At 48.8% G+C, this 10357-nt stretch overlaps 1 protein-coding gene across 1 annotated transcript; it reads right to left on the bottom strand.

Annotated features, from left to right (window-relative positions):
- Positions 1–1220: 1220 nt before the first annotated feature.
- GPR45 (G protein-coupled receptor 45) lies at positions 1221–3261 on the bottom strand. Its single transcript, XM_010360975.1, has one exon. It carries the CDS (start codon positions 3009–3011, stop codon positions 1710–1712), a length of 1302 nt encoding a protein of 433 aa, XP_010359277.1. The 5' UTR covers positions 3012–3261; the 3' UTR covers positions 1221–1709.
- Between the last annotated feature and the right edge of the window lie 7096 nt (positions 3262–10357).

A 10357-nucleotide genomic window follows, 5' to 3' on the forward strand; every position in this document is an offset into this window, starting at 1 on the left:
GGCTGGCTCTTAATTCAGTTTAGAAAGAAATGGGAAGTGAAGCAAAAATGGGGCTTCTGTGCTCTTAGGCTGAATTTGAGTTACAATGATCCTGAGATAAATCAGACAACCGCTTTTGGGCATGGCCCATGCCTCATTTATCACTATCTCCCCCACTGCCTTACATCTAGTAGGCACTTAATGCATGCTCTTTGCATGGATGAATAAATGAATGCAGGGGACCTGATGACTTCAGACAGAAAACACACGTTTCAGAATCAGAGTGTTTGAGAGATGAAAGGGCACATTGGAAATCATCTAGACCTGCCTCCTTGTTTGGCATATGGGGAAACTGAGGCCCAGAGAAATGAGAAATGAACAAAGTCACGTGACTAGTTTCTGATAGAGTCAGACCTGGAATCAGATTTTCTAAATCGCTCCTTAAATTTCCCACCCTCTTCAGATCTGGAACAATAAAGAGCTCAGTGGGCTCAGGGTTATGCCCTGGACTCAGGACCCTCATATGCCAGCGTGGGGACCCCTGGTGGTGGCCGAATAGGGCACAAGCAGGGAAGTCCCCTTCGGGCAATTCCACTTCTGGGATCTGGTCCCAGTAGGTAAACAGGATGGCAGCAGTGGATCTGAGTGAGGTAGGAGGAACACAGAGACCAATGGGGACCCCGAGAATTGGGCTCGTTGGTGCTGCGCCTGCAGCGGGTCCAGTGCTGAAGTGGATTTGGTGGCTTGAAGGGCTCTGAAGCTCAAGGGGATCCGAAGGAAATGTGTAAACTAAGCCCAGCCTGCCCACTGCTGACACTGAAAGCAGGTCACTACAGATGCTTGCTCAGCAGGTGAGTTATAGCACACGGGAAACGGAGGGGAGGAAAATGAAGGGATGCAGGGACAGGGGTGGAGGGAAAGAGGGAAGGACCAAAGGGTTCTCCAGTAGACAGGCCGAGTGGCCTTAGGGTGCAGGGACAGGGTGGACCCAGCAGGTGGGGGGCGCTGGGGACATGTAGGAGCTCCCGGATGTGCTTCTCACTTCACCTGGGCTACCCATGACCTTCTCTGGGCTTCGAGCCTCTGAGGCCTCCCATGCATCATTCCAGGGAGCTCAAAGTACAGAGGCTCACTCCACTTCCCCGTGTGATTTTCGTTTCTTTCTAGGAAAGATACTTAGGCATGGGAAGAAATGAACATCTGATCAATATAAAGGACCTCTTGTGAGTCCCCACACACCACAAACATCAATAGCTGAAGAGCCCTGGTGTCAAACAAAACGAATGAACACCCAGGAGCTCACACCCACTGGAGTTTCTCAGGGTTTCTCTTGAGCAGGTGCAGAGAGGGCTCAGAGGGCAGGTTGAAGCTCTTGTGACCGCCCCATCCTCCTACCCCACACTCAACCAGCTTCACTCCCTGTTGCCCTCCTCCTCCCTTTCTGCCCAACTTCTGCACGCCCCAGCCCACTCCATTTTTGCCTTGATGACTTTGCAATTCCCATCAGCCCTGTATTCGGCTCTTCTGCAAAGAGAAACAAAAATAATTCATCTTGCCAAAATTTGAAATTTGGGCGCTGCAGCTCATCTGATTACAAATGAGTACCTTTGTGCTTAAATAGCCACCACAAAGTGCAGACTATGACCAACATGCCAGGCAACAGAACAGGACAGACCAGCCCACCCTGGGACCCGGGCTCAGCTGCCCCTTCTCTGTGGCCCCCTGGCCCCCTAAACCGCAGACTGGTTTTCGTTGCACACGTACACTGTGCTGGGCTGGATTCTCCTTCGGATCCGCTCAGGCACTTTGGGGAGGATTTGGAAGGTCTGGGGCAGCAACTCTATGCAGGCCTCGCGGAATTTTTTGATTCTCCAGCAGTAGATGATGGGGTTGAAGACGGACTTGAGGTAACTGAGCCACAGGACGCAGGTGCTGGTGGCATAGAAGGAGGAACCGCAGTAAAAGCGCTGGCTGAACACAGAGAGGAGGCTGTAGATGGAGTGGGGCAGCCAGCAGAGGGAGAAGCCCACGAAGAGGATCAGGATGGTGGTGAAGGCCTTGGTCTTGAAGCTCAAGTCCACGCTGACCTGTTGCTGCCGCTGCAGGCGCCGCAGGCCCGCCCTGGTGAGCTGTCGCAGGTCCAGGCTGTCCGACTGGTTGTGCACGCGCACGGCGTTCTTGCGGACCGTGTTGAGGATGCACATGTAGGCGCACAGCATGACGCCAAAGGGCGCGAAAAACACGGCCACCACCAAGGTGACCACGTAGGCGCGGTCGGCGGGGAGCTCCGTGTAGCCCAGCACGCACTGTGGGGCCCGCGCCGGCACCTCCACCAACGTCCAGCCGGTGAGCGAGGGCCCCGCGACGCAGAAGGACAGCACCCAGGAGACCGCGATGATCACCTTGGCCCTGCGCGGGTTCAGCTTGTCCTGGCGCTGGACGATGATGAGGAAGCGGTCCACGCTGATGATGAGCAGGATGGCCACGCCCTCCAGGACAAAAAACCAGTAGAGCGTGGCTGAGAGGCGGCAGAAGTTGTCCCCAAAGTGCCAGCGCACGGTGATGAGGGTGACGGCGGTGAAGGGCATGCAGCAGAGGGACAGCATGATGTCCGAGAAGGCCAGGGTGGCCAGCAGCAGGTTGATGGCCGAGCGCATAGCCGGCCTCTGGTACACGATGATGCAGACCACAGTGTTGCCCAGGAACCCCACCACAGTCATCAGCAGCATCACTACGGCCAAGGAGATCCTGAGGGGTGCGGGCAGCGGGGTGGATCCGGAGTCCGAGGCATTGCTGGTGTTCAGCAGCAGGTACGGGTAAGCCTCGAGGGACGTGCTGTTGCAGGCCATCGTGGAGAGACCCTTGGAGCTGGGACAGAAGTGGCCAGGAGGGCTGCCCTCAGCGCTTCGGTGGCTGCCATTTTTTGTCTGCCCGCTGCATCTTCCTGGATGTCTGTGGACCTCTGGAGCACTGAAATGGTCTTGGGGAGAAACGTCTGCCTTTGTGAGCACTAGCTGGGATTTACGATTCATGGATCACATCCTAAGCATTTCTGCCGGGAGCGACTGTGTGCACAGCTTGGTGCTTGGACACTCTGTAGCGGACAGCAAGCAAAAGTACAAAAGAGAAGGGAGTTAGAGTTTCCAAAGGCGTTGAAGAGAGCACACCTTTAAACTTTACAGGTGTTTCTAAACAAATTTATTTACCACTTGGGACAAAGCTTCGTATTCACAAATATTGTCTGAGTCTTGTCAAGCAGCCCAGAAAAACCTAATCAGCTCTCCTCTGGGGAAACTGAGGAAGTAAACTTTGTAGTTAGTGTTTATGTAATAACTTGAGTTTTCAGCAACCTGTTGGAATGAAGCCTTGGTCTAGCCAACTAGCGTTAGAATCCAGCTCCGCAAGAGAAAGGTTTTGCCTGTTTCATTCTCTGCTATCTCCCGGTACTGACAACAGTGCCTGGCATACAGTAAGTGTCCAATAGATATTTGTTGAGTGAATGAATAAATGATAGTTAATGCTGCTGCTATAATATTTGTTTAGCTTTTTAAAAAAACCCACTTCATTGAGGAATGACTGACATGTCAAAAGCTGTACAAATTTACATCTCAATATACGGAGAACCTATCACCACCAAGGCCAAAAACGTACCCAGCTCCCCCTGCCAAAACTCCCTCCTGCCACTTTTCTGGTATTATCATTTTGTTTTGGTGGTAAGAACACTTTACCTAAGATCTCCCCTCTTAGCAAATTTTAAGTACACATTTTTAAGTTTTAATTTTTTTTTTTTTTTTTTTTTTTTTTTGAGACTGAGTCTCGCTCTGTCACCCAGGCTGGAGTGCAGTGGCCAGATCTCAGCTCACTGTCAGCTCCGCCTCCCAGGTTTACGCCATTCTCCTGCCTCAGCCTTCCGAGTAGCTGGGACTACAGGCGCCCACCACCTCGCCCGGCTAGTTTTTTGTATTTTTTAGTAGAGACGGGGTTTCACCGTGTTAGCCAGGATGGTCTCGATCTCCTGACCTTGTGATCCGCCCACCTCGGCCTCCCAAAGTGCTGGGATTACAGATTTGAGCCACCGTGCCTGGCCAAGTTTTAATTTTTAAAAAGAAATGTAAGTGTGTTTGTTTAACTTTATTTGATAAGTATAAATTCGCATGGAGTTATAATAATAAATAATATGGTGAAATTCTGTGTGCCCCTCACCCAGTTTTCCCTAATGGTAACATCTTGGATAACTGTGGGGCTGCTATACTATTACTTCTAGAAGCACAGATTGGGAGAAGGGAACTTTCCCCAAAGGTAAGGACTTTTAAAATACAGTGTTAGCTGGGTGCAGTGGCTCATGCCTATAATCCCAGCACTTTGGGACGCAGAGGCAGGAGGATTACTTGAGGCCAGGAGTTCAAGACCTGCCTGGGCAACATAGAGAGATCCCATCTCTACAAAAAAATGAACCAGTCTTGCATCTATAGTCCCTGCTACTCAGGAGGCTGAGGCAAGAGGATTGTTTGAGCACTGAAGTTCGAGGCTGTAGTGAGCTAAGAAGGTGTCACTGTACTCTAGTCTGGTTAACAGAGTGAGATCCTGTCTCTAAAAAAAACAGGAAAAAAAAAGTAAATGAAATAAGCTTTTATTCCTTTACTTTCTTAATAAACTTGCTTTTACTTTCAAAAAGGTAAATATAATATTAATTTTAATTTTGTCTCACTGATGTGGTAAGAGTATGTTCAGTAGCTCAGGTCTGCAGTCACATCACCTGGGCTGGGGGAAGTCCAGCCTGTATCGTTGATCCAGCCTGGACATCTGGCTGTTGGATGCATCTCTGTTTGTAAGAAACTTCTCTTTTTCTAAACTCCTTGTGGTCATTGTTAGAGATCTCTCACACCGAGGGGAATGCGGGCAATGTAAGAAGCCAGGAGGCCTCAGACGAGGCCTAGAGGATCTGGGAGTGGCAGTTACTTGGTGATGCTACCTCAGTTTAGACCCAACCAATCCTTGGTCTTCCTTCCCAAGCACACCCAGAATGGGTTCATCTCTCAGTGGTGGGTACCAGTATCCAAACGTTTTCTGAGCTATAAAAATCAGAAACGTAGTGTGTTCATTTATAAGTGGGAATTATCTCTCATTCAGACCAAAATTATGACCCTTCTTCATCTCAGTTTTCTGATCTGTGAAATGGAGGTAATTATATATTTACCTCCAGAGTTGTTAAATATAAGAGCAATGCCTGGTAAAAGAAGGGCATTAATAAATTAACTCCATCTCCCTCACTGTTTCAAGTTTAGGGGTTTCTGTCTCTTGGATTAAACTGCAAATTTGTTGATGGCGGGAACCATGACATGCATGTAGGAAGCTCTAACGGATTAAGCTCCTCTTGGAGCACAGAATAAAGGACCACTGAGAAAAAACACACTCTTGTGCATCCATGTTCCTGTCAATCTTAGCTGATAGTGAATTCTTCATCTACACTCTTCTCTATGCTATACACTTAGATATTCCTCACAATGATAATTACAGAGAGTGATTTCATGCTTAACTAAAGGAACAAATAATGCAAGGTTTTTTTTTTTTTTTTTTTTTTTTTTTTTTTTTTTTTTGAGACGGAGTCTCGCTCTGTCACCCAGGCTGGAGTACAGTGGCGCGATCTCGGCTCACTGCAAGCTCCGCCTCCCAGGTTCACGCCATTCTCCTGCCTCAGCCTTCTGAGTAGCTGGGACTACAGGCGCCCGCCACCTTGCCCGGCTAGTTTTTTGTATTTTTTAGTAGAGACGGGGTTTCACCGTGTTAGCCAGGATGGTCTCGATCTCCTGACCTCGTGATCCCTCCGTCTCGGCCTCCCAAAGTGCTGGGATTACAGGCTTGAGCCACCGCGCACGGCCAATGCAAGGTATTTTTTTTAATGTATATGTCTTGAGGTTGAACCTGATTAAAATTATTCTGGCTTCTGGACAACAACCTGTCTTAGATATTTTAATTTAGCATTTTGGTCACAGTCCTGTTGTTAATATCTGAATCAACAGTGCTTTTATTACAAGGGACTAGGGCACGAAGGTCAAAGTAAAAGGTAACAAGTGAACAAGAAATATTCTGCTGGTGTTCTTGGAATAACAGCACTCACCATCTCCGGCAGTTTTCATGGTGAGAAATGGGTGCCACAATATGATTTTAAAGCTGCAACAGAAGCTAGCTGGGAACTGAACCGTTTCAAGGTATTTATTTTAGTTCCTTTCCAAATGATCTCACCCTAGAACTGGGAGGCTGTGCAAGTGTCAGGAGGTAAGTCATCATCTCTAACTGAAGTGTGATTAATCAACTAAGGAAAGTGTGACCAGGCTGTGTGCTGCTGTGTGCCATGGTGTGGCTAGCTGGGCACTCGCAGAGTCTTCAGTGAGCTGTGTCCACGCAAAAGATAGAAGGCGCTTTCAGCAAAGCGGACACGTGGCCACCCATGCATTGTGTTTACTGCAAGGTTTTCTAAAGCCTTCCCTCTGCATCCTCACACTTGGCAAGAAGGCAGGGAAATTATGAAAGGGAAGCTCAGATATAGTCAGCCCCAGCTCCAGTTCAGCAAAGTAGTAATCAGTGGAGCTGAGACTGGAAGCTGAGTTTCCAAGGGAAAGATGGGTCAGTGGTGAGGACGGTGGCTTGGGGAGGATGACTTCATGTCTGTGACACTGACAAGCATGGGGAAAAGAAAAACCATCCCCCCACCCCCAAGCTACACCAGTTGAGGTACAGACAAATTTCAAACAAATTCCCACTCTGTTCTCCTTCCCCGGTAGGTGAAGAATGGGCTTCTAAAAACTTAGCTTTGGCCGGGCGCGGTGGCTCACGCCTAGAATCTCAGCATGCTGGGAGGCCGAGGCGGGCGGATCACGAGGTCAGGAGATTGAGACCATCCTGGCTAACATGGTGAAACCCCGTCTCTACTAAAAATACAGAAAATTAGCCGGGTGTGGTGGCGGGCGCTTGTAGTCCCAGCTACTGGGGAGGCTGAGGCAGGAGAATGGCCTGAACCTGGGAGGCGGAGCTTGCAGAGGTGGTGCCTTCGGACTCCAGCCTGGGCGATTGTCTCTGCTCTCCAAATAGGACAACTCTATGTAAGACCACCAGGGGGCGCACTGGGGCAGTCTCGGGCGGCTGGGAAGTACCAGTGTCTGACCTGCCAAAGCCTTTCTTCCTCCCTCCCTTCCTCCCTTCCTTCCTTCCTTTTTTCCTTCCTTCCTTCTCTCTTTCTTTTTTCCTTCCTTCTTTCTTTTTCTCTCTCATTTCTTTCTTTTATCTTTCTTTGTTCTCTTCCCCTTTTTCTTTTGCCAACTTTAAGTCTTTATTATGTTAAATTTCAAACATATGCAAAAGTAGATAACATAGTATAGCAAAGCCACACTTGGCTAAGCTTTTGAGCTGTGTTCCCTCCATTTCCTTCCATTTAAACTGGCTCTTCCTGGTCCCCATAAACCTCCCCTCCAGGCTTTTGTTTCCAGTACAGTGGGGGAGATCCTGCCAAGTTTTCTTGGGGAGAGGAGTCCAGGCTGTGAGTGGCCTCGTGAGACAGACATGAGAGGGGGAAATGCGGCCCAGGAGAGTTTTGAGGGACTGGGGGACACAGCAGAGGTCCCTGCAGCGGGGCCGGGGCAGCTCTCCAGAACTCCGACCGTCCTCCTAAGGCCTGGTCAGCGGGATTCGAGTGGCCTTCTGCTCGCATACTTGCGTTTCAGGTAGCAACACTCATCTTCGGCTGGGAATATGTTTGGCTTTAAGCAGTCAGGAAGGAGAAGGTAAGAAATGTCTATCTCCCTTTCCCATCCTCAAAATCAGGCGTGAAGACGATCCGCCGGACCCTGATTGAAGCAGGGAGGGATAATTGCTTGACGAAGGGACAAAGGCAGGCAGAACCAGAGAGACTGGCGGAGGCACAGGGAGCCGAGGAGCAGTGGCGATTGCCACGTGGAGGAGGAAGACTTCCTGGCAACTGGGCGGTGAGCCCCGTGCGACCTTCAGCTGGGGGGCATGCCTGTCCTTCTTCCCCGCGCTGAAACAGAATGGCTGAAACGCACTGCGTGGGGACGGCGGAATGGATTATTGTGTCTGACGTCCTGTCCCATCCAGAAATCCCACAGCGTCACTGTTAAGTGGTCAGGAAAACGACGGAATCTTCCCTGCCTTCAAATCCCACATGCTACCATATCCTCCCCAGCAACTCCACTCGTCCCCTGTGACACTTCCCCTGTCCCTCCAGCAAAAGCTGCCCTGGGTTCGTCCTTGTTCCTACGTGGCTTCGTCTGTCGGAGCATCCATTCCTATTGGCCCCTTGCCCAGCTCTGCGTCGAAAGGTGTTGCGTGCATCCCGGTGCCTCTGCACCTGGACCCTGCGGGATCGAGGCTGCGCCCAGGTGCGTTCCAGTGGCGCGGCTGCCAACCCCTTATCCGCGAAGGAAACTCTCAGTGGGAGTAGGCGGTTCTTTTGGAACTGTTTTTCACAAACATTAAGAAAAAAGTCAGGTACACACTACACACAGGTACATCTACATTTTAATTATCAGATTTGGAATTATATATAGATGCATTTACATATATATGTACATCTGATAGAATCAGCTTTCTCTCTGCTGGTTCTATTTCAGCCAAATGGTGGGAAACAGTCTTTCTCCATAGTCTTTAATATTGCTGCAGGTAAAACCAATTGGTTTTGTGATATTGGATTTTTAATCCCTGCTCCAGAAGAACATGTTGGTTCAAAAGAGGATGCCAAATCTAAGAAATGAAGTCAATTTTGGCAGATGGGGAAGCTAGGAACAGCCCTTTGCTGTGGGAACAGCTTGACTCTGTCATTACCTGCAATCTTGTCCCCTGTCTTTTTGATACAAACTCTCAGACAGATGGTATATTTCAATTTCAATAACTTTATTGGCGGTGAAAAAATATGCAAGAGCTGCCAAAAGTAATACATCAAGTAGCTGTGTTTAGAAACAGGTGTCGCGCCACGTGTCTTAACTTCAAAGAAAAGTGAGCTGAAAGGAATCAGATTTTTTATTCCTCGACTTGGACAAGATTCTTGGGGAGAAACTTTCAAATACAACACAAGTGGGAAGTCTTTTAATGAGCCACATCTTCATTGCCTATTCTTCTTAGTAATGGCTAACATTTCTCGTGTGCTGATAGCGCGCCAGGCTAAGCCCCTTACATAGCTCAGTGGTCACGAAGCTCGGCCCCTGCGTCTTCAGCATCCGCATCACCTAGGAACTTGACAAAGGAAAATTCTCAGGGCCACTCCAGACCTACTGAATTAGAAACCCTGGGACGCCAGGGGGCGCAACCTGCATTTTAATAAGCCATCCAGGGTAAACATTCTCAGCTGTAGGAACTACTGACACGGTTTCTCTGTTAACCCTCACATTGACTCCTCTTTACCGATGAAGAACTGGATGCACAGTTATTTACCTAGAAAGTACTAGGGTCCTGCATTAGAACCAGACGATCTGACTCCAGGACCCATGCCTTAACTCCTAGGATATGCAAAGAGAGGCCACTCAGATAATGATATAACTAGCAGTTCCTATCAGACTTTTATATCAGAAATGAGTCAGCATTGGGAGCCACAGCAAGGATGTCTTTCAGCAGGAAAGGTAAGATGTGAAGGCCATGGGTGCAGGGCCCGTGTGTGGGACTGTCACAGGGCTATGGGTGTTTTGGCAGGCACTCAGGACACAGGCTGCCCTCAGGCCTATAGGACCCTGTGTGGATCTGATGCAGGAGCTTTTGCAGATGCTTCTCAAGCAAATGTGGATGAGGCCTATTTGTCCTCTCAAATTTAAAATCTGCTGGCTGTCGAGAATGTAGGATTTAACGCTAGACCCATGGGAGATGCAGGGTGGCCGCGGAGATTCAGACACTATCTCATCTCTTTGTTCAATCCTTGGTGCTTCCCCACCCTTTTAAAGTAAAGACTTATATAGAAAATGTGATTTGTAGGGCACACTAGAGTGACCGGCCGCAGGCCTGTGCTGCTGCTGCCAGGGCTAAGAGGTTAATATCTCAGACACACCAGCAACCCATTCATAGCTCCAGAGCCTTGCACACCAGCTGGTGACTGGGATATCTTAGAGGCCAGCTTGAAGATTTCAGGCCTCTACATATCCCCAATCTAACAATGACTGAGTTGTTGCTCTGACCAAAGAAACAGTAATAGGTAGTATTAGAATAAGATTTTAAATACACAAAGTGCTTCCAAAATGTGCTTTTACTTCTTTCTCACAGCCACTAGGATAATACATGACTATTCCCATTTACAGATGAGGAAACTCAATCAATGCAATTAGGTGATTTGCTTAAGCTTATACAAATGGAAGAATGGCAAGTCGAGTCACATCTTTTTACT

The sequence above is a fragment of the Rhinopithecus roxellana genome, chromosome 17, assembly GCF_007565055.1.
Source record: "Rhinopithecus roxellana isolate Shanxi Qingling chromosome 17, ASM756505v1, whole genome shotgun sequence".
Lineage (NCBI taxonomy): Eukaryota > Metazoa > Chordata > Mammalia > Primates > Cercopithecidae > Rhinopithecus > Rhinopithecus roxellana.

Bases quoted from the DNA above. Each gene is read 5' to 3' on its own strand.
- GPR45 (XM_010360975.1), bottom strand. From the start codon at position 3,011: ATGAATCGTAAATCCCAGCTAGTGCTCACAAAGGCAGACGTTTCTCCC.